The sequence below is a fragment of the Solenopsis invicta genome, chromosome 1, assembly GCF_016802725.1.
Source record: "Solenopsis invicta isolate M01_SB chromosome 1, UNIL_Sinv_3.0, whole genome shotgun sequence".
Lineage (NCBI taxonomy): Eukaryota > Metazoa > Arthropoda > Insecta > Hymenoptera > Formicidae > Solenopsis > Solenopsis invicta.
This window is the reverse complement of record NC_052664.1, coordinates 30,711,031-30,738,408: the sequence shown is the minus strand read 5'-3', so window position 1 is coordinate 30,738,408 and position 27,378 is coordinate 30,711,031. Positions and strand designations below refer to the sequence as shown.

The window sequence follows — 27,378 nt, the reverse complement described above, 5'->3', positions numbered from 1 at the left end:
TTTATAATTAATATTTTCTATTGAAACTTGAACGATTACATTCGTCAAAATGTTTGACAGATTCTAGGCTCAAAGTAATGAGATATTTATTATTTAGGACGTGATTTATAAAAATCTAATGCTCTGCATAATCGGTGGCAGAAAAAAAGTGGTTGTAATATGGCTATCTATAAGAATAATTTAAAAAAGTTAGTTTAGTTTAGAAGAAACACAGTATCTTGTTACAAAATTATGTATTTTTAATTTTTCATTGTTTAGAATTTTCCTAATATAGAATTTTCTTGCGTTTAGTAACTTTAAAAATACCATTAGAAATTTAGTTAAAAATGTCATTTTATCCCTGTTTAACATTAAATAACAAGCATAAAATACCCATAATACCCGCTTCTCCTCTATATTCTCGAAGATATAAAATAGAAAATTAAAAAAAAATTTTGTAAAATCTAAATGATACTCATATGAAATAAATATTAACATCTATAGTTATATTAGTATATAATCACAAACATTATTATTTTAAAATCTTTTCAATGATAAACCTTTTTTTTCCAACTTTTGAAAATTCTTGAAAATTTTTTTTTTTCGACTCTATTTTTCTTAGCTGTTCCCTTGTCATTCGTAGTTAAAATTATTAGAATACAGTTTATTATGTAGTTTTTTTTTTAATAATATTAAAAAAAAACATTAAACGAGAAGCCATTAGACAATAAAATCTTGATAATTTTGTCAAAGTTCTTTTTAGGAAAGGAAGAATGAGATAAAATAAGATAGCTCTCTATCTCTCTATCTACCAAGCCCAGAATAGTATCTTGGCAGAGAAGGGATGGCAAGAAAAATAATTCAGGTAACATTCCACAAAAAATTTCATCAAAAATTCTACAATATGCCTGGTATTATCAGGGTAGATTTAGAAAGATTCTTAAAGATAAGCTCCCGAAAATGTTCTGTCTGTATATAATTTAGAAGATTAAATGTAATAATACGTTTTGTGATTAATATATTTTGCTTCAAGTTACTCTTATATTATTAGATTAAATTTATTTTTTTGTAAAGAAACTTGTAACATTTGTATCTAGCAATATTTTTTTATCTGATATATGCACTTGATGCCTTTCGTTAATTTTGATAAAAAATATTTTGAAATTACCAAATTATCTCTTCCAGAATAGCTGCGCTAACACAAACACCTTTGTACAAAGGTGATTTTATTACGTTCAACATTTTTATTTATAAATTTGTTATAAATAAGACGTTCTTTAAAATATTAAAAAATAATGTTTTTAAATATTTTTTGGACAGAACACACGATTTCTCTATTTTTGTTTCTGGTACTCGATATGGTTCTGTACCTGAAAAATTTTAGAAATAAATAGCTATAATAACCAATCCAGTCAATTAGTTTTAGATTTAGTTACACGGTTTCTCTAAATATACAGCATTCATTTTGAAAAAAGTTATATTTTACAGAAGAGAACCCACGCAGTTAGTATTAATGAACTGATTTTTAACTGACTCAATTTGACATTCCCTTTGTTATTCTTATGCTTGTGGCGACCCTGCTTACGCCATGTGACCATCATTGGTCTCTATCGTCTTTTATCTGTTGCAGACTTATCACACTGGCGCGAGGTCCGTCAACGGTATAAGTACAGGATAGTAGCTTCAATTATCTCATTAGTTACGTACGTTCTGTGTTGGAAGAAGCAACGATCTTCGCTATGTTGCGATACGAATTTCTGCTTCTTCTTCTATCACTGGCGTTTACGCAGTTCTTTGTTCCTGGCGATGCGGCGCGAATACCACGAACGACGCCAGACGAAGCAGCTACCAACAAATGTAACTATGAGGTATGCAAATTAATGGCTAATTGGCATAATTAGAAATGCGACGCAAATCGCAGCTTTCAAAGATCTATACATTGAAAAAGAAATGTTGAAGCAACAGCGTCAGTTTAATTGGAAATTTTTATCTAATTGAAAATAACACACTAGAAAAAAGTCTTGTTGCATCATTTAGAAATCTGATAGAGTCAACTGATACGTCTGTTCAAAAACGGACGAATCAGGAATCTTGTAGGAATTATAAGATTATAATAAAATCTATCAAACGTTCTGATTATAATAACGAGAGTCCTATTATATTAACCAAAAAATTCACCTTGGTTTTATCAAAAACACTCAATCATACATCTTTTGTTAATATAGTCAGATTGTTTTTCTCAGTGCAGTATTAATAAACAATTAAATAAAGTTAAGAATTCATTAAGTGGCAAATACGAGTTAGACGCGGTAATTGATGGATAGGAATAAAATAAATTCCAGAATCTCTTGCAATTTCAGCAATATAAGCAGTACATTCAGCAATATTAATAAAACAAAAGATTAAAAGTAAAAACAATGACAGATGTAGATGAATGAATAAAATTTAAATAAAACCATTATTTACATTTCATGTGAGAATAAAGACAGAAATGATAACTGTTGCTGTTTCTCTTTTCGTCTTTGTAACACAATCCTTCGTAAATAATGAATCAGTCGCTAATAAATCTTCAACGATTCAACAGCTAAATCGGTTGATGACGTTGTGCGGAAGATTTAATTTCTTGCTCGATTGTATGAAATTATTTAATTAACGAAAAAACTTATATTTGTCCAGACTGTGATTTAATGTTTAATTGGATTAAACTACGTTTTAATTCATATTACAGTTTTTTCTTCAGTGTATCAATTTTTTGTAAATATGCCTGTTTATTAATAACAATTAAATTTCATTTTTAAATTGACTTAATTTACATAGTATATACTTTAAAATCAGATAAAAACAACAAAGGCGTATAGTATAGTATATACTTCATACATTTTAGGCGTGCCATGCTGTGGATCCGAAAAAACTCAACATTCACTTGGTTCCACATACTCACGATGACGTCGGTTGGTTGAAGACTGTGGATCAGTATTACTTTGGAAGTAAGCATATTGTGATATCTTATTATTAGATGTACATAACTATCATATAGTTTATTTTTTTAAACAATTAGAAATTGGAAATGAGGCTAATAAGAGTAGCTAACGATTTTTTAATTTTTCCTTTTTGTAATTTAGAATGAATAAGTAATTTGTACAATATTAAGATTTGTGATTGAGCACTTTTACCCGCGCTGATTCTCATTAGCCTTATTTCCAATTTCTAATTGTTTAAATATTGAGAGTCCTGAACTAATTACATATTAATTGTTTTTATTTTTTTAAATATATAATTTTGTTAATAATAATTAAAAACAAAATTAAAAACAAATACAATTTCAAGGCTCTTATGAATAATAATTTAAATAAAACAAGACGAGGAGCTGTGCTGGGTGTAGTGCGCCAAAAACAAACAAATGCCAAATAAATGTAAACGTTTCGATCTTTAATCAACGATCTTCTTCAGTACAAGTTCTTGTACTGAAAATTAAAGGTCGAAATGTTTACATTTATTTGGCATTTGTTTGTTTTTGGCGCACAATACCCAGCACGGCTCCTTAGCTCGTCTTGTTTTATTTGAATTAATAATTTTTTATTTATTAAGGTCGCTCTACTATTCAAAAGGCCGGTGTGCAGTACATTCTTGACAGTGTCATTAAGGCGCTACTAGCTGACCCAAGCAGAAGGTAATTATCTGAAATAATCTTTGATATAAGCGTTGGTACAATAAAAAATCGCATAAACATTCAAAGTATGTCTATTTATCACAGATAAGTAGATATATATATAACTTACAGATAATACTCTTTCGTGTCTATTATTTTTATGATAAGTATGACGTTAATACAATTAGTGATAATCTTATCAATTCTGCCGCTAAAGGAATTGTAGATAAAACAATTTTTTACAATAAATTTAATAATATTTGAACTTATATTATATCATATAAATTTTATATTATTTAATTATTTTTGTAGATTTATTTATGTGGAAACTGCTTACTTATGGAAATGGTGGCTACGACAAGATGAAAAAGTACGCGCTGACGTCAAAATGCTAATCAACGAAGGGCGATTGGAAATAATCGGAGGGGCATGGAGCATGAACGACGAAGCTTGTACTCATTATCATTCAATAGTGGATCAATTCACATGGGGATTCAGGTATATATAAGTTCGATCATGTGATATACACGCATTTATCAGTAAGAAAAACCTCGAAATCAAGTATAATTAATTTTAAAAAAATCGATTAATTTATGATACTCTTCTCATACTTATCTATATATATCTAATGATTCGATAAAATACGAGATGTAGTTTAAATAGTAGCTATTCTGTAAGTGGTTTATAATTTTAAAAAATTTCTTTAAGTAAAAATTAATTAGTCAATAGATAATCACGGTTTAAGTAAATAAATTAGTTGGACAGTACAAAGTTATTCGGTTAAAAAAAAACCTGTATTGAAACTCGGAGGACTGGAGAAGAATTAATGATAAGAGGGAGATCGATGTTTATAATTTCTTCAGGATTTGTTTATTTAAATATGTGTTTATTTAAATATATCTGTAAATATTATCTCTCAAAAAGTATATATATATATATTTTTTTTTTTTTATTGTTTTAAAAAGATTACTTCTATATAAAACATGTAAATATAAAGCACTAAAACTTTTGAGTATCTATTATAATATAATTTTGATTTTTTTTTATATTTATTGTTTAATTTAATATATACGTAATACATAAATGCATTTGTTAGATAATTTACTAGACACATTTTGTAGTTTCTGTTTAGACCCATAATTTATATATTACTGATTTTTTTATTTATAGGCGACTCAATGATACATTCGGAAGCTGTGCCAGACCACACATTGGATGGCAAATAGATCCTTTCGGCCACTCAAGAGAACAGGCTTCTCTGTTCGCACAGATGGGATTTGATGGAATGCTGTTTGGACGTCTTGATTATCAGGATAAGAATCAGAGATTGGCAAATCAAACAATGGAATTTATTTGGAAGAGCAGTTCAAGTTTAGGTAAGAAAATATTTTTGATAAAGACTAAAGAAACATTAACTGTGAGAAAAAAATAAAATGAAAAAAGATTCAATATTTATAACACTCAATATATTTTTAAATTTATATTAACAACTTTTTAAATTTATTGAGTTTTTCTCTGCGAAAGTGTCAATACTTTTTGAGTAATCAGCTTTTTTAAGTAAAGCATTTTTAAGTAAATTTATAATAATTAGAGTTAAAATAATAATAATAAATTATTTTTTGTTGTTGCATGAGAAAGAATAAACTGTAACAAAAATTTTATTTAAGCCGTAAAAATCGAAAAATTTTAATAAATAATGACTTTATTCTCGACGTTTTTGCTTAAAAAAAATTACTTTTAAATTTAAAATACATATTTAAAAATTGGCTTTTATTTGAAAACAAACGGACATTGCGCACAATAAATATAATCATATAATGTACATTATTGTTTTCAGGCAAGCGAGCAAATTTATTCACGACTGCGATGTACAACACTTATAGCCCCCCACCAGGATTTTGTTTCGACGTTTTATGCTCCGACGAACCAATGATTGATGATCCTGATAGCCCAGACTATAACATCGGCAAAAGGGTATGTAATGTAATAACATCACAGAATGTGGTAGTTATCAACGCTAGAGAGTCTCTCTAACGATAAACTAACGATAAACTAACGAGCTGAGATTGTCTCAAGCGTTAATTTATAACTAAGGCTTATGCGACGCTTTGCGTCAATTAATTTACTTCTAATTATTATTAACAAAATAATTTAAGTTTTAATAGAAAAAAAATAATACAATCACAAAAAGTAATATAAATATTTAATAAAGAATCTTTGTCATTTGAAAAATTTGATTTTAATAATAAAACTGAAATAATAGAAAAATAAAGGAAAGAGTTGTAAGAAAATTTAAAATCAAAATTTTGTGATAAAATTTGTTATTAAAAGAAATAATATGCTTAAAAAAATATATTTTATGTCCAAAGCGTAATAAAAATTAAAGACTCGTAATTATTAGTCAAATTGCTCAAATAGTTTAGGACATATTCGTTTTGTGCGAGAATCATAATCTACGCGATGTATTTCTGTACCAGATTGATGATTTTCTGAGATACGCGGTTACGCAACGTAATTATTACCGCACAAATCATATTATATTGACGATGGGAGGAGATTTCACTTATCAGCACGCGGAAATGTACTTCATGAATCTGGACAAGCTGATAAGGTATTAATGCCAAATGATTAAATTTTATTATTCCCGCTTTTTTCGAAATATGTCCGACGCTTACGAGCTTGCAAAGAAAAAGCGATATTGTTGCTTCGCAAAGGACAACATCATCGCTAGTATAGGTAAGGATGAAGGGCAGAAGTGGTTTTTACGCCACGCTAACGATGAAATTCCGTCTTCATGCCACGGTAAGTAAAAATTATACGCAATTGGCAGGTGGACGCGTTTCTGGCGTACGCGCAAAGGCAAGCACGTGCCTACAAAACTAATCACATTATTCTCACCATGGGGGATGATTTTCACTATCAACAGTCTGAAATGGTATTCGCTAATTTAGACAAACTAATTAGGTAAGTCGCTACTAACTCTGGAAAATCTTTCTGACAAATTTAATTTGTAAATTATTTGATACTTCTACTGACCTCAAATTTTATTTGGATCAGGGTTTGTATTTAAAATTTGAATATTAAACAGATTTATAATATGAGAAAAAATGTATAAGATGAGAAAAAAATTAATATTTTAGTTTATAAAATTATTAGTCTTATTTTATAAAAATTAAATTTTAATACTTAGAAAAAGAGAATGTCAAATAAAAATAAAACAAAAAATAAAATAACAGCTTTATGCAAAAAATTAAATTAGCATTCTTTTCTAATACTAAATTCATTAAATACAAAAGTTTTAAAAATTAAATATCTTTGTTTAAGAAATTAAATATCTTTAAATCTGTAATAATTCACAAAACAATTCAATTTAATTTCCAATTGTTATCAAACCTTAACAGAATCATTATCCCACAAATATTAATATATCTTATAATTTTTTTTAATCTAACATTTTTTTTACAATTTTTTTAGATACACAAATGAACGCAATGGTTCTTTCGTAAATGTAATTTACTCGACACCCTCGTGCTATTTGAAGGCGCTGAACGATTTGAAACTTGAATGGCCCACCAAGAGCGATGACTTCTTCCCCTACTCAAGTGATCCTCACGCTTTTTGGACCGGCTATTTCTCGTCGAGACCAACTGTGAAATACTTTGAGCGCGAAGGAAACAACTTGTTGCAAGTAAGATGATTAAAAATAATTCAATTCGATATTCAAATTCTAACTACATATATTTTAAACTTTATTTTCAAGGAGTAACAAATATAATTGCTTGTAGGCAACCAAACAACTTGTTGCAGCGACAAACTTAAAGAATTATGACAAACCCTTGGAACTTTTCCGTGAAGCAATGGGAGTAATGCAGCATCACGATGCTGTTACCGGCACCGAAAAACAATTAGTCGCGAACGATTATTCTCGTATATTATATGAGAGTATGGACTACGCTGAAGAAATTATCTCGGAAGCCATTGGGTAAATATTCTCTAAAACCTTACTTTAATTTTAATTTACTTTCTCTATAAATTTACTGTAATTTTTATTTTTAATTAACGAAAAATGAATAATTTATGTAGACAAATATATTTCTGTTGTTTTATTAAATTTAAAAAGACAATTTTTTGCCGATGTTTATGAAACAGGAAATGGACGGGAATGGCAAATAATACGGAGGCGTCCTTTAAGATCTTCACATGTTTGGAATTAAACATCAGTTCATGTGCGTTTTCTGAGAAAAATAATATATTTACGGTTGTAGTATACAATCCTCTAAGTAGAGAGGTTACTACTCACGTTCGCATCCCCGTTGAAGGAAATTCTTACACTGTTCGATCACTGACTAATGGTAGATATATGCTTTAAAATATTAGAACATAAAATAATAGAAAAATACAATTAAAAATTATAGACCTTCATATCATAGTTACTTGATATATTATTTAATATATTTATTTTGCATTAAAAAATATTGCATATAAAATATATGCAATATTTTTATGCAAAATAAATATATTAAGTAATATATTGTTTCTACTATACTTTTACATTCATTAAATTTATTATATTGTAGGTTCAAAAATATATACATAGAACATTTTAATAACACGCGTTGTATTTAGATTGTAATAATGTTATACGAATAAATTTTTGTGATATGTAATACATTTTGTGGGATTAAACAGGAAAGAATCTAGAAGTGCAGATAGTACCGATTCCCGATGAAGTTCAGAAAATCCCAGGGAGAAAAAGCAATGCGAAAAATGAGCTCGTCTTCCGTGCTAACTATATTCCTCCGCTCAGTGTACGAGCTTATGTAGTTAGAAAAAAAGCGCAGGAAAATGTAGTTGAACAATCTGAACCAACCAACTATATAAGCAATGAGGTAAATAGAATCATATATAAATAAATTATTAGCAGCTGAAATATATAAACTGTATTAAAATAATTATTAAAACTACACAAATAATTTTTCTTATTTTGGTAGTCTTACAATATTTCTTTATAACGTTACGAAATTAGTCTTAAAAAAATAAAGTATTAATAAAATACTCTCAAAAATAATGATCAAATTTGTTTTTTGTAATTTTTAGATGTTTAATATATCTGTTAACACTGATGGTAACTTAATGATAAAGTGGAATGATCGAGACCTGAACGTCGTACAATCCTTCCATTACTACGTAGGAGCAGAGGGTAATAATGAGGTCTTCGTTAATAGGTCATCCGGCGCATATATCTTTAGACCTAAAGAAGCGTCCGCCAGAAATTTTGTATACACTGGAATGTATAAAATATACAAGGGTATTGTTTTTAGAATTCAGTTTTATTCTAAATAATAAATATCACAAATGCATTACTCTATAAAATTCATTTTTTAATAGGCCCCGTTGTGGAAGAAATCCATCATAAAATAAACGAATGGATTAGTCAAGTAGTGCGACTTTATACAGGCCCCGAACAGCACATCGAATTCGATTGGCTTGTTGGACCAATACCTGTCAAGTACTATTACCTGCTATTGTTGCAATATTTAATAATTGTTTATACAATGCAAATTTCTAAAATTTAACTTGAAATTCTTTTTCTGTTTTATAATCATTCCAGATAACACAGAACATTCTATGGATGTCTATGAATGTTCTATGGATATTCGAATGTTCATAGACATCCATAGAGCGTTCTGTGCTATCTGGGATAGTATTGTATTTTTTATATACAATATCTAATGTTAGCATTTAAATTTAATATTACAAGTTTTAAATATTTTATATTTTATTATATATTTGTTTTATTCACAACATTTCTAACATTTTGGAAAATTATAAATAAACAGTACAAAATTTGAATAAATACCAAAGAATTAATTAAATAATAATTATAAATCGTTTTATTTTAGAGATAAAATTGGCAAAGAGATAGTTACGAGATACTCAAGCAACCTGCAAACAGACAAAACGTTTTATACGGATAGCAATGGGAGAGAGATGTTAAAACGTGTGATAAATTATCGGCCAACGTGGGACTTGAAATTGGAGGAGCCGATATCTGGAAATTATTATCCGGTGACCAGTAAAATTTCACTTAAGGATGAAAAGAAACAATTAAAGCTGAGTGCTCTTGTCGATCGTGCCCAAGGTGGAACCAGTTTGGCTGACGGTGTTATTGAATTGATGGTAAATATCCCCCCCCCCTAAAATTTAATTAATTTTTACAATTGTTTTTACTTGTCATCTCTAATAAAATTTAAATCATTAAACAATATATACATTTATACATACGCACACATTGTATAACAAATCATAAAACATAATATAACACATAATTATTTAACATAATAAAATATTTAAGACAAGACTAGTATAAAAATCCATATCCATAATATACGTAACATTTATTTTTAAATATCTATTTAAAAGTTATATTTAAAGTAAGCTATACAAAGCACAAATTCTATAAAAACGAATTTAGTAATTTAAAGCTCGTATTTTGTTTCTTCTTTTATAAGTAATTTTGTATTCGTGTAAAGTAATTCTTGGATTTAGTAATTGTGATCTAGTTGATGATATATACAAGAAGATGTTAATACGCTGTACTTTTTCCATAAACGCAACAATATATACATATGTATGTATATAATAAATAAAATTGCTTCTAGCTTCACCGAAGACTTTTGAAAGACGACGCGTTTGGTGTAGCCGAGGCATTGAACGAAACCGCTTTTGGCGAAGGCTTAGTAGTGAGAGGAACGCACTATATCTATGGAAGTAGAATAAACAGCGATGAATACGAATTGGGAGAGAAGAACTTGGAACTTGAATTGTCCCATCATCCGTGGATCTTAGGTACTCCCGGTAACTTCAGCAGTGATATTGAAAAGGTATGTGTCCTAATTTCGTACGATATTTAAATACATAAAAAATATATGATTCACAATTATTATGTGAAAATCTTGTTTTAAAAATTATGTAGAATTATTACTTAAAATAATTATTATGCGAAATTTGTAATGGCAGTTTATTATAAATTTATTTGTAAGTAAATGTGATTTCGACACGAACTGTATTAATGAATACTTATATTGCAGGTTTCTGTTATTAAGAACTACGTATTGAGTCCAAATGTGCACCTTCTTACCTTAGAACCATGGAAAGATGGCACAATTCTATTAAGATTGGAACATCTCTTTGAAGTCAATGAAACACTGAAAATGTCTCGACCAGTGGAAGTTAACATTAAGGTGATTTTTCATTAATATAAATAAATTAGTTATATTTTCTGCAATTATTGCCAACAAAAATTTAATGATGACAGTTAATTGGAATCTGTCAATATAATACAAGACTTACAATTCTTTTATTTTATTTCAATAGGATCTATTCACGACGTTCTCGATTGTATCGATCAAAGAGACCACATTAGGTGGAAATCAGCTATTAAGCGAAAATAAACCTCTGAAATGGCAACCAGAGATAAATGAGGTTGAAAATGAAGAAGAAAACGAAAGACAAATCGTAGAGATTAATGACGATTCAATCTTGATTCTCCTAAAACCGATGGAAATACGAACGTTTATCCTTAAAGTAAGGCGAAAATCTCTTTAACTTTTTATAACAAAGACATTTATTTTTAACAAAAATAACTTTTTTTAAAAAATAAAATTACTTAATTGTTTTTCCTACTATACATATATGTAATAACTATCACAAAATGTAATTACATAATGTAGAGTTATAATATAAAATTGTGTCAATTTTTTTTATTCTTCTTATTATAAGAAGATTGAACTGAAGTTGTTGAAATATATACTGAACTGAATAAAAAACATTTAATGAGACATTTAATCAATTCAATGAAATACGAATTTCCCTCAAAATAATTCAATTTTCCCAAAAAACATATTTACAAAGAAGATATTGCTTCAAAATTTCAAGTACTGCTAGTAGAGCAACTAACGTTACCGTGAGCACTACAAGATCAATTTCAAAATTGTCAATCCGAAAGTATTCCAAATATTTGCAAGTAATGAAAGCTTTGCAGATATTAAAGAACATGTTTTGTACTAGTGACACTTACCTCGCTATTTTCTTGACAACACAAGAACGTCATTCGATAAAATTACAAACGAGAAATGCATGATTTGCAATATAGAAAAATGTACATTATTAGAACTAGATCAATGTCACAGATAACCTATTAATAATTTTAACGGTAAAACTTGCGCAAAGTCCAAGAGTCGATTTTAGAACTGCTTCTTCTGCTTGACTTTTGTTGAAATCCTGAAGATTATAAGATATTATTAGCAAAAATCAATAAAATTAAATTTTGCATAAAATTGATATCTATTATACACTGATTTTATAATAAAGAAAAAAGTTTGTATAAAAGAATTTTCTTAGAAATATAGATAATATATAAATAAGGATATACATAATTAGATCGATAAATAAGTTCGTTCATTCTTTTGTTTATTAGTTTAAAAATCAAGAAAGATAGAAAAGCAAAAACTTTGTATAATTAAAATTTAATAAATAATAAATTTGACCATTTGTGGATACATGACCTTTTTTATTACATTATGTAATGAAATCGCACAAAATATATTCGATTATTTCTTATACGTGTAAATCCGCTATAATTTACTATGTAAAATTCATAAAACAAATGCTGTCATAACTTATTAATTAGAGAAACATGTGAAAAAAAGTATGAAAAATGTAATGATATGAGATGTATTATACATTATATAAATAATGTGTACGTCTGTATACAACTTAACAATCAATAATAATATGACGCACATTTACGTGCGCTATGATTTGTTTACTTTAAAACAGCGTGAGTTGTAATCTTCATGTATCATTGTTTACAACTGACACGAGCAACAAATATTATTGCTAAATTCTTGCTTCACACGGATTTCAACTTAATTCGTAGTAACGTTATTATTGACAGCACGATAAACATTCGCGTTGAAAATTCAACTTGAACAATGATCGTCTTTTTCAAATGTAGGAACAACGCATTTAGCATCTCTTATATTTTCCTACGGTGCGAACGTACAATTTCTAATGTACGATTGTACTAATAACACTTTTCACGATCTACAATGCATTTCTTCTCCGCTTATTCACGAGCGTAATGTCTTTCTCTGAATGCAAAAAATTCTATCTTGACATTGTCGCCTCGCCCTCTCTTTCTCACAGACACACATCTGATAAAAGAAAATTAGAAGATGAGTTGCTTTTATCGCTACAGTTACACATTTGTACACATTTGAGCGCTCGTAAACGACGGGAAGAATATATAAGAAGATTTCTTGTTATACGCGATCAATGAGGCTCAAAAAATTATTACGTAAAGAGCAATCTCGTATTCAATGTATTTTGTATTTGTTTAAAATGCCTTTGAAATGGTACATGACCTCAAAGAACTGAGATCATGTTAATCGCGATTGAACCGTTGTGCGTAAATTACTGCCAATGTTTATCACAGTTATGAAATCGCTTCGCAAAAAAAATGTTTATTACGTATAACAAGAATCATATATATTGATTTAATGTACCTACTGTAATGTATTTATAATATCGAGTAACCTTGACCGTCTATTGACCCGAAGGTAGTGCCAAGGTTCCTCAACCTAGTATTAGATATATCGACAGTTTCCTCGAGTGTTTAATGAGAGCAACATACGTGTACTTTGGCACGAAATAAAAAATGCACTACAGAGTATTCTTACATTTTGATACATTACATTGTTTGAATACCACGTTTACTCTTCCGTGGGTATTTAACGATTACGATCGTGACAATCAAGTGTACGAATGCGACAAAAGCGTAATATCAGACATATAAATACTTAAGCATTTGAGATTATACAAACTTATACAAGTTTGAGAGTTACAAAAAGTGTACAAAATCTAAATTTTTAACTCTCACAGTCTTACATAGTAACAGTAAAAAAAGAGCGTGAAAAATAACTTCACGTAAAAAAAAAATTAATCGGATTAAGACAAAAGATATGTCGTGATATTCTGGCAACGTGTATCTGCAACTGAATATTCTAAATGTATTATGATAATGAATATTCTACATCGAATATTGTGTACATTATTTCCATTCTCCTGTTTCAAGTTTTAGTATATTAATAAGCGATTACTATGCTACGCATTAACAATTAAAAGCTGTACAAACGTTGGTCTGTAATCATGTATAAAATATGACATTCTAACAAAGATTAAATTTTACAGTAACCTCAGATGCACTCTCTTCCCGACATTGAACTAATTAATCTTTGTACATGTGGATATATATATATTTTTTTTTTTCTTTAATTTATTCATTTCTTAACTCACTAGAGACGTTCATTTTCCTCAGCTTCTGTATCAACCGCATCTTTCGTCGTCGTTTCATTTATCTGTTTTTCTTCATCGGAAACAGTAGGCACTTTAGTATGTGTCGAATCGTTCCATGGCTGAATTTCCGCAGATCCAAATAGCCAAAAGAGAACCGTTGCCGATGTAAACACTACCGCCGATATCCAAAACATTATACGCCATTCCTCTACACCGTTCTATAAAAATGTAACATATTAATAAAGAATAATATAATGAATAATATATCAAATAATTAAAAAAATATAAAATATAAATAAAAATGATATAAAACATATCTATAGCTATACCTGTATATTATATAAAATAAATGCATAAAAATGTAAACAATATATAAAATTATTTTATATGCACTTTTCGAATGATTCATATTTTCAAAGATTAGAAATTCAATTTATATTTTTAATGTAAAAAAATAACATACCCTTTCATTGGTTAAAACGCCGATAATAGGTGGAATGATGAATCCGGGGAAACTGCCAAATGTATTCATAATTCCGTACAAAGAACCGGCATAGTTCGGTGCCAGGTCTTGATGGTTCTGTAAGCTGGTCTGGCAAGCGGCCCCATTGAAGGCCAACGCCAATATTAACATTATTATCGCAGTTGTGGCATCGCAACCGACATATGTCATCACTACCAGACAAGCTGCAGGTCCCATGTGAGCTGTTAACAGTCACATTTATGATTATGGGTTAGATAACCAACGTCTATGTATAGACATCTCAATAACACAATTCCGAAGTTACAAATTAACAGTCACATTTGTGATTATGGATTAGATAACAAATGTCCACGTATAGACATTTCAATAACACAATTCCGAAGTTACAAATTAACAGTCACATTTGTGATTATGGATTAGATAACAAATGTCCATGTATAGACATTTCAATAACACAGAATCATAACGACAGAGAAACTATATATTTCAAATTACTTACAGAACAGCATAAATATCTTCCTTATCCAGGTTAAAGATAAGAAATTCCTTCTTCGCACATAATCACCCGCTGCTGCGAATAACACTCCAGCGCCGAGTCTAGCTATATAAGGTAAGCCAGTTATTGCGCCACCCTATGCATAAAATATTAGGAACGTCTTTAGTACCAAGATAAAAATTATTAAAATATTCTTCATAAAACAAAATTACGAGAACAATACCGATTTCATGTTAAAACCAAGAACTTCCAATGTGTATTTGGGTCCGTTTGTAGCAATGAAATAAATACCCCACATGTTTGCAAAGTGAGCCCATAATAGTACTAAAAACGGTAGAGATGTAGCAACCGATTTTACTGGTAGCTGAACCTGTATAAAAGATAAAAACATTATTTTACATTATTCCTTATTTTTATTTTTTTTATTTAATATTTTATTTTACAAAGAATGTACTTAGCACCTTTTGCTTCGAGACGGTAGTGCCTATTTGTTCCTTTATGTACGTTTTCTCCTTCTCCGTGATACCAGGATGCAACTCTGGTGTATCGTATATTAGAAATACCCATAAAGCATAAAAAACTAACATAAGCCCACTTGTAACGTAAAATGCAGCTTTCCATCCGTAAGCACTGATTACCGCACCACATAAAGCGAATGTTACTACAGTTCCAAATGGACCACCTTAAAAAAAAACAAAATACGCGAATACACGTATTTTCAAAAATAATTTTTCAAGTTGAAGAAATGAGTAAAAAAATAATACCTTGCATAGTCCACACAAACATGCCTTTCTCGCCAGGCGGCACCCACCTAGCAATCATCGCATGAAGAGCAGGATAAACGGCGCCCTATCAATTAATATATTACACTTAATGAAAGCTTATACATTCAATTTAAAAATTCATGTAGTTTACTAATAATGTTATTGAACACAATAATTTCATAATACATCTGAAAAAGATATAAATGACTTACTCCAAAAAATCCCATTACAAAACGGAGGGCGAAAACAAAGCCGTAATGGACAGTAGCAGCCCAAGGCATCAGAAGATTTAATACTGCGGGTATCAACGTGGCAAATCTATGTTACAAAGGTAATGAATTAGTATAATAAAAACAAATATACAGCTGATTATCAGTAATTAATTTATTTCGATTATACTTACGCTACTACTTTAGAGCCTCCGTACTTTTCGGCTAAGAGTCCAGCTGGTACACTAGCCGGCAGGACACCGTAAAAGTATCCCGATAGTAACAGCCCTTGGATATGTTGATTCCATTCGAAACGCTCTCCAAACTAAAATGTAACGAAAAAAAAATAGATTTACGGGACATACACTTTTTACAAAATAATTTTATTACACAAAAAAATATCTTTTGACATTGCTTGTAATATCTGTATTACATTCCACATGTACAGTCGTGAGCTAAAAGGTTGCAACACATTTTCTTCGATGGTTTTTGGAATGTAGACTTGCTTATCGATCGGCAAACGTAATTGGTTGGATCCATAGGTAAGACCCAATTATGTTCGCCGTTCGATGAACAAGTCTACATTCCAAAAACCATCGAAGAAAATGTGTTGCAACCTTTTAGCTCACGACTGTACAATGTAATATTTGCAACATTTTTATTAATAGTTGGATTATGACGATATATTCAATCCATAAATTTCATAAACGCGACTTACGTCTTTGAGTTCGGCGGTATTATTGCTTTTAAAGTCCGCTACAGTACACGCTGGCCCGACGCTACCGTTTTTACTTGTAGCGTTTACCATGGCTACAATAGTTATAGATAAATTGGTACGAATGACGTAGGAAAACATACACGCCAGAAACATCATCGCCCCCAGGATTCCTCTTCGAGGGATCTTTTCTGTAATACACATAAATACCTGTTGCTAGAGAGCCAGGAAAATAAGATAACTATAGCAATTTACTAAATATATAATTTGTATATAAATAATAATTTATTAACAATTAGTAATACTGTGTGATTTAATAAACAATTCTTTATACTAAAAAAAATAATTACAAGTTTGTAATTATTATTAAAATATATCGTGATTGTAATGCATTTTTCTTAGATCAAACTCTCAAGAATACATTTTCAGGTTGCAAATTATCATTGCATTATTTTAATTATTATTACTAGTAGAGTCATTAAATCTTTTTCATGTCTATTTACATTAATTTTTTGATTTTTTATTAATGTACTCGTATATATATTATGTTGAAATAATACGCGGATCATAATACGAAACATCTCTGTTCGCTTCTCCACAACGTAAAGTCAAGAATGACCTTTGAATCGGCACATAATTCCTAATAGTCAAGAATGAACGATATATCTTTGACATCTTACCATAAACATCTTGTGTTCTATTAAGTATATGATACAATGAAAAAGTGAAGTTTGCAATTGTTTGCCCATCTTACAATAATCATGCTATTAAAAGACAAAAGACACAAATAAAAGGATATTTTCTGAGATTTATATAAAATGTCTGTCATTATTAATTAAATTAATATGTTGTATTAATAATTTTATTGTCATTATCTTTTTATTTATTATTACAATTTAGTAACATGATAGAACATAAAGTATCTCACAAACATAATTAATAAGTGCACTATCAAACAGTAAAATTAATTATCCAAATGCACTTGAGATGCAGCTCGTAGACAAGCCTGACTATATTTCAAGAGAATCCCGTTCAAGGAAAAGCATTAACGCAGATTGCGAGAACTTCACAAGGTCACCGCGCATAACCACATGTTTGATCGAACATTTTACTTCTCTCTCGTTTAATGATAACACGTAGTATTATTGAATTGCTAATAATTCAAAGCACGATGAGCGAGAATCGAACCGATAGCGCACACATAACATGCCTAGTGTTATAAAGACATTTTTCTTTATCTTTTCCCGTATCGTATGATACGATATTTTCATTTTTAAATCAACTGCTGTTATTGAAAGAACAAACAGACTTTGTTTAACATTTTCGTACTTTGATATAAGCAATATCTCTCTCAAATGTATGAATATTATGAATTACTTGCAGACTATTTATTAGTCAGATTGATCGATAAATTGGAAATTAATTCTCTTCTAATAAACACTTTTGACAACAAAAAATAACTTATAATAAATTTTTAATCGTACACGTAATAGTTGCATTAAATTTTTATTAAAATTTATTATAAAACATAATAATATTATTAATTTACTTACGAAATTAATTAAAAATTCTTTCATTATCACAAGATACTTACAATCTTACTTCACAATGATAAATAAGATTATAAGTATTATCTTCAAATTCTTGATTTAATTGAAAAAATTATTATCTTATAAATAAAAATTTTATTTTATTTATGATGAATTCTTTATCGTATTACGTAATCCTTGAACATTTCAATGTAATATCTAATTTCTGTAAAAACATTGTTATTTTTTTCGTGACGTCTCACTACATATTACATCTGTATGTTTTCTGTGTTATTGAAGGTTTAAATAACTACGCGCATGTTCAAAGGTCAGAAAACGACACGCATTTAACGATCGACAAAAATAATGTGACGTTGTTATTTATCACTTTATTTATCACGTGTAGTAATAACATATATACATACGTATACAAATACAATCACAAGCTACGATTTAAATTGTATCAAGTTGCAGTTATAAAAAAAGAGAAAAAACTAACTATGCAACATCATTATGCAAAACGACAAAGCAAACAATATTTTAAATCACCTTGAATTGCATAATACAAGATTTTTTGTCGTATATAATAAATCATGTATCAATTGTAATAATTCATTAATGCTAATATTAACATTAACGCACACATTTTCTCTTTCTTTTTCACTCATACACAGATTTCGTAGAAAATATTGTATTTATGTTTAGATGGCGAAATCACGATACAGTGCTCCAGGTGATTCCCTACGCGTTAAACGCAAGTCATTCACCTCATTAACGTGCCTACAACTGTAATATATAGGGTGTCCAAGATTTATTGTTGCAATTGTTTTGTTAACAATTTAGTAAACCAAATTTTAAAATGTTTTATATAGAAAGCTAAAACCCTTCTTACAACTTCAAGTAAATCATATACTTAAAAATAAATAAATAAATATAGTTAAACTTGCATTGTCAAAATATGTTAAAAAATGGAGAAGATAAAAAAATAATATTTCCTCATAAAATTACTGCCAAAAGTAAAAATAACAAATTTTACATAATAAATGCAAAAAGAAAAACTTTTAGTTCAAGATTATTAAAGAATTAAAATGTTAAGTGAAAAAGTATAATTGTAACTTTTAATAAAATTGTTCCTAAATAATAAAACTGACTCTTTCCAAACTCATTACATTATTTTACTAAAAATTTGTCACAAGAGAAATCGCCGTCAAAGATTTAGATCGGCGTTTCTGGCGCACTCTGTATATACCGATCAACTTCGATAAATCGCGCGTACTATAAATATTGATTCATGTTATATAATTTTTTTAAGAACGAAAAATGTGCTAGCGTGAGGTGACCGTGGACGAGTGATCTGCCTATTTCATAGGTCTATTTTTGCAAAGCGACTAGCACGATGTAGCAGCTCGAGTTACAGATACTTTGTACGAAATTGAATAACTTGCATGGAAGCGCTTCGTCGAAGCACTATCAGAAAATACCAATGCATTATACATGACGGTACGACGCGTTCACATAATGCGATACTCAACGTTTGCTAATTTGAATTTCCGTTTGGATCGAAATGTCACGTCATGGAGGCGTGCGTATCGTTCAGTATCATCGCTCCCCGGGATTTTTGCACGAATGTGCCGAATGCACGCACGCAGACGATTACGTAATGCTTATCATTTCCAATGATACTTATCATTTTCTTTTTCTTTTCGGAAACAAAATTAAAAAAAAAATGCATTTGCATAAATAAAAACACGCTCATATTAAAAGATACACGAGGTAAGTTACAGTTGCTTTCTAACTACGTGCAATTGCAATGTTCATACGTGATCATGTCGGTTATGCACGTTGTCTTCATTATTCATGTTCTATATTTAACTTCGCAAAAGAATATATGCGTCTTTGGAATTTGTTTACTGAAGTCTGAGGGATACTAGCTAATATATATTGGCGAACATATTGAACACACTGAACCATCGATATTTACCAGCGAAAAATTGAAACCGATATAGTTTAAAATTTAAATACACGTATTTCGAATATTATCGATATCAGATACTTGTCCTCCGATATTTTACACAAGAATGTCCATGCAAAAATAATCTATAAGTAGGATTACGAACGTTTGCACTTAAAGCAGCAAAAACGCAAGACAGTAGATGAAATCACAACTCATCAGTGAAGTTAACAATCATCAATTGGCCAGTACTTACCGTTGAACTTCCGGAAGAGAGCCATTTTCGCCGTTTGCCGCGAACGTACGTCGCAAATGTGTTATCAACGTGAGAACGAGATGTTGCGCACGCGGTGCCGACGAGGAAGAAGGAAGGTTTTCACACGTTCGGATTCTTCAGCGCTGCCAGCAGGCTGGGATTGTCATCGATCGGCGGTCGACTTCGCGACTGAGGCCGGCTCGCTTCCCGCTTTTCGGTGTTCAATCGATTCGCAGTCGGTCGTGTTGCGTCATTGTCGTCCCGCGGATTTCGAAGTCGGTGGAAGACGCGCCTCCACCTACGCGTTTGACGCGTTGACGAACGTTCGGCGCTTCTTACGTCCTCCTGGATGCCCTCGGTCACGAGGATACCTGAAAAACACGCGGCTTACTGTCCGCTGCTACATTCGCGGCACGTACACCAACCCGCGATTTCTATATTTAAATCGCGATCTCGGAGTCGGCTGGGCTTGCGCAATATTGTGTCGCGTGACCACGTGCTGGACCGAGGAAGTGACAATGTGACAACTGTAAATTGGAGCAGGCGCGAATTTGGGGAACCTGAACAATCCTACGTGAACAAAATATTATGAACAGCTCGTACGAATTTCAATAAAATAACAATTTGTATAAAAGCCAAGTAAAGAAGCAAAGAAAATGGAGAAAATGGATATCAATTTGATAAAATATCTTTAATTTTATATAATTATCTACAAGACAACATTTCGACTTTTTTAAATCCTATGTGAAGTTTTACTGTTAATTTCTTAAGAAAATATATAGATAGTCTCTTTGACGGGAATTATGTTCGAAGAAAAATATTTTCGAAAATTGGTTTATTTGTTCTCGTTTGCATCTCCAATCAATTTATTGTCTTTTTTGTTTTAGATGTCTCTATTCGTTCTCCTAGAACCGTAAACTGAGAAACAAAATTTATTGAAAAATGTAATTACATAAAGAAAGGTATAGTTTAATCATTAACATTTTTTATTTAAAAATTAATTAAACCAATATTTAAATTTGATATTTAGTTAAACGTATCGGATGAAACATTTTAGTTTTTCGACAAAGTTTTTTCCGGTGTCTAAAGAATAAATTTGCTTTTCAGAAATTTATTAATTATTTTCTTATTTACATTCTTTTTTATCTTTATATATTACTTTCTTATATGGATTTCACAGTTCGAAAGAGAGATGAATCTATGGAATTCATTTAAATGTAGTTACGCAAGACGTTTCAATGCTCCAGTCAAGGGTCAGGACGAAACGGTCGATCCACGAGAATCAAAGTCGCAAAGTTAATAAAGCGGTAAATTGATCATGTGAGAGAAGAAAAGATAAAGAGTGAAAGTTAAATAATTTATAAAAAATTGAATAGTTTATAAAAAATTGAAAGTTTTTATATATTCAAAATTATAAATTAATACGCTCGTTTAGGTAAACGATGGAATTGTAAAAAAAAATAGGTCAAAAGCGAGCAGTTATCAAATGAAAAAAAGTACTCATATTTAATTCGACATGCTTAAGATAATATTTTCTAAATATTATCTTAAGCATGTCAAATTAAATATATTCCGATAATTACTAACTTTTGACCTATTTTTTTTACATATCTATTTATCTATTTTAATTAGTTCTAATCTTCTTTCTAATCGTAAGTTGAAAGTTTTATTTTTTTTCTTACCGCGATTTATATCTTTATTCTCCATATTCTTTTACAAGATTAATCAATCTTTTGGTAATTTTATGTAAATTTCTTAAACAGAAAGAAAGATTAATTGTAGTAGCAAAAATCTATGTGTGATAGCTAAATTCCAATTGTAACACATAAGGATAGCTAAAACTTTAACAGCGTAACTAAATTTAACCAGCAGTTGGCGTTATAAGTGGGTCACAAAAATTTAACTACCGCAGATACTTTAATGAATGACTATGGTAGCTCGCATTGCAATCATTAGATGTAATATCACTATGTAAGACCCAAGTTGGTCTTTCTAATAAATTGTGCCATTGTAGATCCGTACATCAAGTTCCTGAATTAATTTTTAAATAGAAAATAATATAAATTGTACAGTCCAAATTAATTTTATTTTACTTTTATCTTAGAATCCAATTTTGGGGCCTCGACTTCGAGGAATCCTTTCATGGAACAGAATCCTCTTGCTTTAGAATATTCCTCTTGTTTAAAATGAAAAATTCTCTGCGATTTTCATGAAAAAATACTCCATCTGTCGGCAGTGCTACCATTTGCTCGCAAATGAACGATTTGTTGCAACTACGTCTTTAGCTAGAGTAAGGTAGATTTCAGTTTGTATTCGATATAATCAGACAAAACAAGTATACTTTGTTAAGAAACCGATGTAGTAACAATGGCAAATTCTTTTACCGCAATAGTAAGTAGTTTTAGAAAACTAGTTAACTAGCTGCAATAGTGAACATTTTCTTCCGTGTAAAATAGCTTCCGTATTGACGGTTCCGTTATACATTGACGTCTATTGTAATAACGTGCCGATCCTATGTTTAATCCGTCATTGAAGTTGCTCGAACTTGTGCAATGCTGTAATTTGCGCGCGTGATGAGTCTATAGGATACGTGAAAATCGATTGTGTGTAGATTTTGTGAAACTGCGAGTTCTTAACGAATTTAAATCTAATTAGCTATAAGTTGAGAAATTCTGGAAGAACACGTTAATTAGAACTGGTAAACGTATTTGGAACTGTTGCTGTGCTCGTTGATTATTGTAAATAAAATAATGTATGAACGAGAATATAAAAAGAATTATCTCAAACGCTCGAGGACCGTATTGTAAAATTTTTAAACTCATCATTTTATAAAAAAAAAATTCTAATTTTTCCACGTGCATGCGAAGTGAATCATAAAATATTTGGAAAATATTTACAGAATTTAAAGTTTAAATTGCAAGAACGAGACGGATGTTTGTAATTATGTGTCGCATTGTGCAATGTTGACTGTATGAAAAAATACGATAAGACTGCTAGATTTTAACGTTCATCGACCTATCATCACTGCGATATTCTGAAGACATTCAGAGCTTTTTCCTCATTCATTGACACTGCACTTTCAACACTGGAGTTCCTGATTTAATCTTCTGTTTGGTAATTGCGTATTGGACACGAGATAAGAAAACCATGAAACCAAGTAAATTGTTTACTTAGCGCTGCAATATTACACGGGAACATGAATCCTCGTCTTTGATTACAATCGTGTAAGCAAGCATAAGAAGTACCATTGAGTGATCAGGCATTAGAGTAGACAATTACCAATATAAAATATAATTACTAAAATATTATACTTATAAAACATAATATATTTTGCAAACTTTAATTAGTATAGAATTATAAATTAAAATAACTATTTAACGTAATCATCCATTATTGTCCGATAATTTCAACACTTTTGTTTTGTCACTAATTTTTTATGGTGCACTTAAAATAATTCAATTAGCATTTATAATGTAAACTGTAAATTAACTGAATTGGACATTAAATAAATTATAATTTGCTTTTTCGAGTTTATAAAATTAAATAAATTTTAACAATTCAAGAAAAACAATTTTTAATTACGAAAATTAAATTGTAATGCATTATTTGAAATTTCTTGGAGAAACCGCAGATTATATTTGCAAATTTTTCAATTATCGAACATTCCTCACTAGCCATTTTCTACGTCTAGTATTTCTACTATCAATGAAGGCACGTTACTTCAAATAGTCTTAACAGGACACTTCCGGATAGGGATTTTGCACTCACAAACATTATTCAACTTACGAGTGTGTGAATCACTTCGATTACGTATCTACGGTCGGTTGATAAAATTAATCATAACTCGCTGATTCGATGACACGTTATGACACTCGTCCACACAGCTGTCTACATTGTGAGAACATTTTTTATAAAAGCTGATTATTTTAATCAGGTAAGAAAGTTGCTATCGATATCAGATAATTTCGCAATCGCGGAATTTGCAATAGTTCTCGAGCTTTCGTCAGAGTTATGTTGCATATTTCGAAATTCCTGCTTTCATGATTTGAAGAGCAATTAATCGCGATCTTATGTAATTTACACAATGAGTACAATTGCAGGAAAAATGTTATTAATCGTCATTAACTGTGTGTATTTTGCTCGCGTGATAACAATTATCAATGAAATTATGGAGGAAATGCGAGAAGCTCGAACGATGAAACTCACAATGAAATTCACGTTGAAATTCAACAATAAGTTTGTAATATTCATTATCAATATCATTTTACAAATAAATAAGTATAAATTTTTGTATCATTTATTTTATTCGCAAAATAGTACCTTTTTTTAAAAGAAGGGTAATTTATCAATATTTTTTTTTATAATTATCAGTACTCGTAAAAATTATATATAGAATATATAAAAGTTATATCACAATTTATATAACGTAAATTTGATTACAATTTTATCATGTTAATAACCTTCGCGTAATTCCAATTTAAGCAGCAAACAACGTTTTTAAAAATATGTTTAAAACATTTGAAAACTATTTTTAAAAACGCTAAAAATAATGGGTTAAGTCCTTTTCACTTCATTAAAGAAACATTTATTTTAATAAAAAGATAATTTTAACATTTATTTCACACTTGAAAAAATGTATCATTTCATAATATCAAATGTTCTTAAAATGTTCTTAAAACATTTATTTAACATTAAAGAATACATATTTTTTTAAATATTAAAATATAAATTGTTCAAACATTAAAAATTATCTCTTAATTAAAATAAATGTTTTTTTTTTAATGAAATAAAAGAAACTTAATCTATTATTTTTAACGTTTTTAAAAATGGTTTTTAAATGTTTTAAAAATATTTTTAAAAACATTGCTGCTTGGGTTTCAACGGTTTTGCTCGAAAACTATTTTTTTCTTTTCCTTTTTCTTTTACCTTCTCAATATCGAAAACTTTACATATTTGCAATTCATACTAACATTATCTGATAAAACGTATCATACAGTGGCTTGTTCTTCGTTACGTCACACGGACGAATATGGCAATAACTATAATTTAACAACAGACAAATTTACGTGCACTTTCGTTATAGCCACAACAGGTATAGACAAACAACAGACTGATAAGTCGCACCTTCTTCGCGACATGCGTTCGTTGAATTTGGCAGAACGTTGTCTTTCTAATTTTGTTTCGGTATACAGAACTCACAATACGCACGTTGTGACGTTATGAATGTAGATTCACAATGAAAAGCCGGAGTCGTCAGCAGTAAACATAAATATATTACGTCGTCAAATGACAGCTTGATTTATCGTTAAAGACACGCCGAAGAAAATGATTGCTTTTCTCAGCTGCAAACTCTCCCTATTTATTCCTTCGCAAAACGTGTAGCTTTTATTGCGATAATTATTCGGTATCTATTATTCGTTAAACTTTTTTATTCGATACAATATATAAAGTGGACTGACTTCATCCGACTGTGAATGATGAGATTCACATGTATTATAATTAAATTATGTCACATATTTATCGCAATTATATTTTGTATAATATATTATGCTGCACTAAAAAATAGTTTCATTAAAACTGAATTGATTTTTTTTATTACCAGAACAGAATCTCTTTGATGCGACAGTTCTAATGTCGCCGTTAATGAAAAAAGAAGCGCCGCTTCGAAGAAACGCCCGAATAATTGTTTTGTCGCCAAGGGCAATGACGATTGAACACAGCGAGCCGATGCCGACGGCGATGCCGCGATAATAAGCGGTAAAAGGCTTTCATGTGCGGGTCAATAGCGACTCGTAGACGAGTATACAAGGCTCAAATAGGACTCTGCACAAGGGGCCTCGGTCTCCTGGGCCGCGACTCGCAACCGGATCTCCCTTTCGCACTACCCCGAGTGCGCCCGTGGGAAAGATTGCGCGCGAAAACGTGGCCTTATGGGGATCGATACCGGAAGATGATAGCATGGCCGTGTACGTGCGGCAGGACGCGCGCGGCGCGATCAGGCGCGATCAGAGCGGGCAAACACTGCCACGTGTATTTCGGTGCTGGACGTCGCCGTACCTGGGAATTCGATCCGAGCTAGCACGTCGGTGACGAATACGGCGCTGCCTGGATCTCGCGGAGATACACGTCTTTCTCTCTTTCTCTCTCTTTCTCTCTCGTCACGGGATGGATCTCGAGTGCATTTCTCGCGAGCCGAACGACACGACGAACGACGACGGGTGACGCGAACGGTTAGAACACGACTGAATTGACTGGAATTAAAGCGCCCTGCCGCAACTAGTCGCCAGTAGTCGCTCCCTCCGCTCCCTTTCGCCAACGAGTATCACGCCGCCGCGACACGAATGGCGCGAACAAAGGATGACAATTGCCACTGAATTTATTCCTTTCGATATTATAGTCGCAATATTATATTTGTTATAAAAAATTATAATTTGACGTATTATAATTTAAAATATTATAATACTGTACATAAAATGCATTGAAAATGTAAATGTGAAAAATATTGCAATTGTAATATCACATAAAATATACATTTTAATTATGAATTGTAACGTATAATTTAATAATTTAAAATTATAACGTTTAATACAATGGAAAGGAGCACCCAGTTTTGATATCTTCATAATTAAGTAACATGCATTACAGTTAATTAAGATAATAAATGTAATTTGGAAATAATTTTGCCGTGATACTGCAATAAAAAGAAAGAAGCAAGGATGTAAATTAAGACAGTAAATGTAAATTTTGTACGGTCATTGTGCAGATTTCGTTCTTTAGATCTCGAAACTTTTTGATACGGCACTGGTCGGCGTATTTGATCTGCGAGGAAAGTTGGCGCATGCACGCATGCGCCAACAATAGCTATAGAGATGCGCCGGAACTCGTTCCATGATCAAATGAAACTTATTCAGTAGATAATGTAGTTCGCACGTAAAGAGTATTTCTTAATGCGCTTTTAGTTATAAATAAATGTGTTTTTTAGCACAT

The 27,378-nt window shown here is 30.4% G+C and overlaps 2 protein-coding genes across 6 annotated transcripts; one reads left to right on the top strand and one right to left on the bottom strand.

Moving 5' to 3' along the window:
* The first annotated feature begins 1,613 nt into the window (after positions 1 to 1,613).
* LOC105208102 (lysosomal alpha-mannosidase) lies at positions 1,614 to 11,467 on the top strand. 2 transcript variants are annotated; one of them, XM_011177865.3, is made up of 17 exons: positions 1,614 to 1,847; positions 2,864 to 2,966; positions 3,568 to 3,649; positions 3,941 to 4,126; positions 4,799 to 5,004; positions 5,466 to 5,602; positions 6,459 to 6,592; positions 7,103 to 7,316; positions 7,414 to 7,610; positions 7,778 to 7,980; positions 8,318 to 8,517; positions 8,726 to 8,936; positions 9,017 to 9,137; positions 9,532 to 9,808; positions 10,291 to 10,512; positions 10,720 to 10,872; positions 11,006 to 11,467. In XM_011177865.3, exons 1-17 carry the CDS (start codon positions 1,719 to 1,721, stop codon positions 11,234 to 11,236), a joined length of 3,006 nt encoding a protein of 1,001 aa, XP_011176167.2. In that variant the 5' UTR covers positions 1,614 to 1,718; the 3' UTR covers positions 11,237 to 11,467. The 2 variants fall into 2 exon arrangements, with proteins under 2 accessions (XP_011176167.2, XP_011176166.2); XM_011177864.3 differs by lacking the exon at positions 6,459 to 6,592 and adding an exon at positions 6,106 to 6,239.
* Positions 11,468 to 12,137: 670 nt separating this feature from the next.
* Positions 12,138 to 26,650, bottom strand: LOC105208101 (sialin). 4 transcript variants are annotated; one of them, XM_039455289.1, is made up of 11 exons: positions 20,392 to 20,416; positions 16,659 to 16,846; positions 16,135 to 16,265; positions 15,944 to 16,049; positions 15,732 to 15,816; positions 15,429 to 15,649; positions 15,191 to 15,337; positions 14,971 to 15,103; positions 14,451 to 14,692; positions 13,988 to 14,205; positions 12,140 to 12,846 (listed from the first exon to the last, which is right to left on the bottom strand). In XM_039455289.1, coding segments are annotated over exons 1-11 (1,497 nt in total). In that variant the 3' UTR covers positions 12,140 to 12,845. The 4 variants fall into 4 exon arrangements, with proteins under 4 accessions (XP_039311159.1, XP_039311223.1, XP_011176164.1 ...); XM_011177862.3 differs by lacking the exon at positions 12,140 to 12,846 and adding an exon at positions 26,449 to 26,650 and having other exon boundaries at positions 13,987 to 14,205; positions 20,392 to 20,762; XM_039455255.1 differs by lacking the exon at positions 12,140 to 12,846 and adding an exon at positions 25,991 to 26,398 and having other exon boundaries at positions 13,987 to 14,205; positions 20,392 to 20,762.
* Between the last annotated feature and the right edge of the window lie 728 nt (positions 26,651 to 27,378).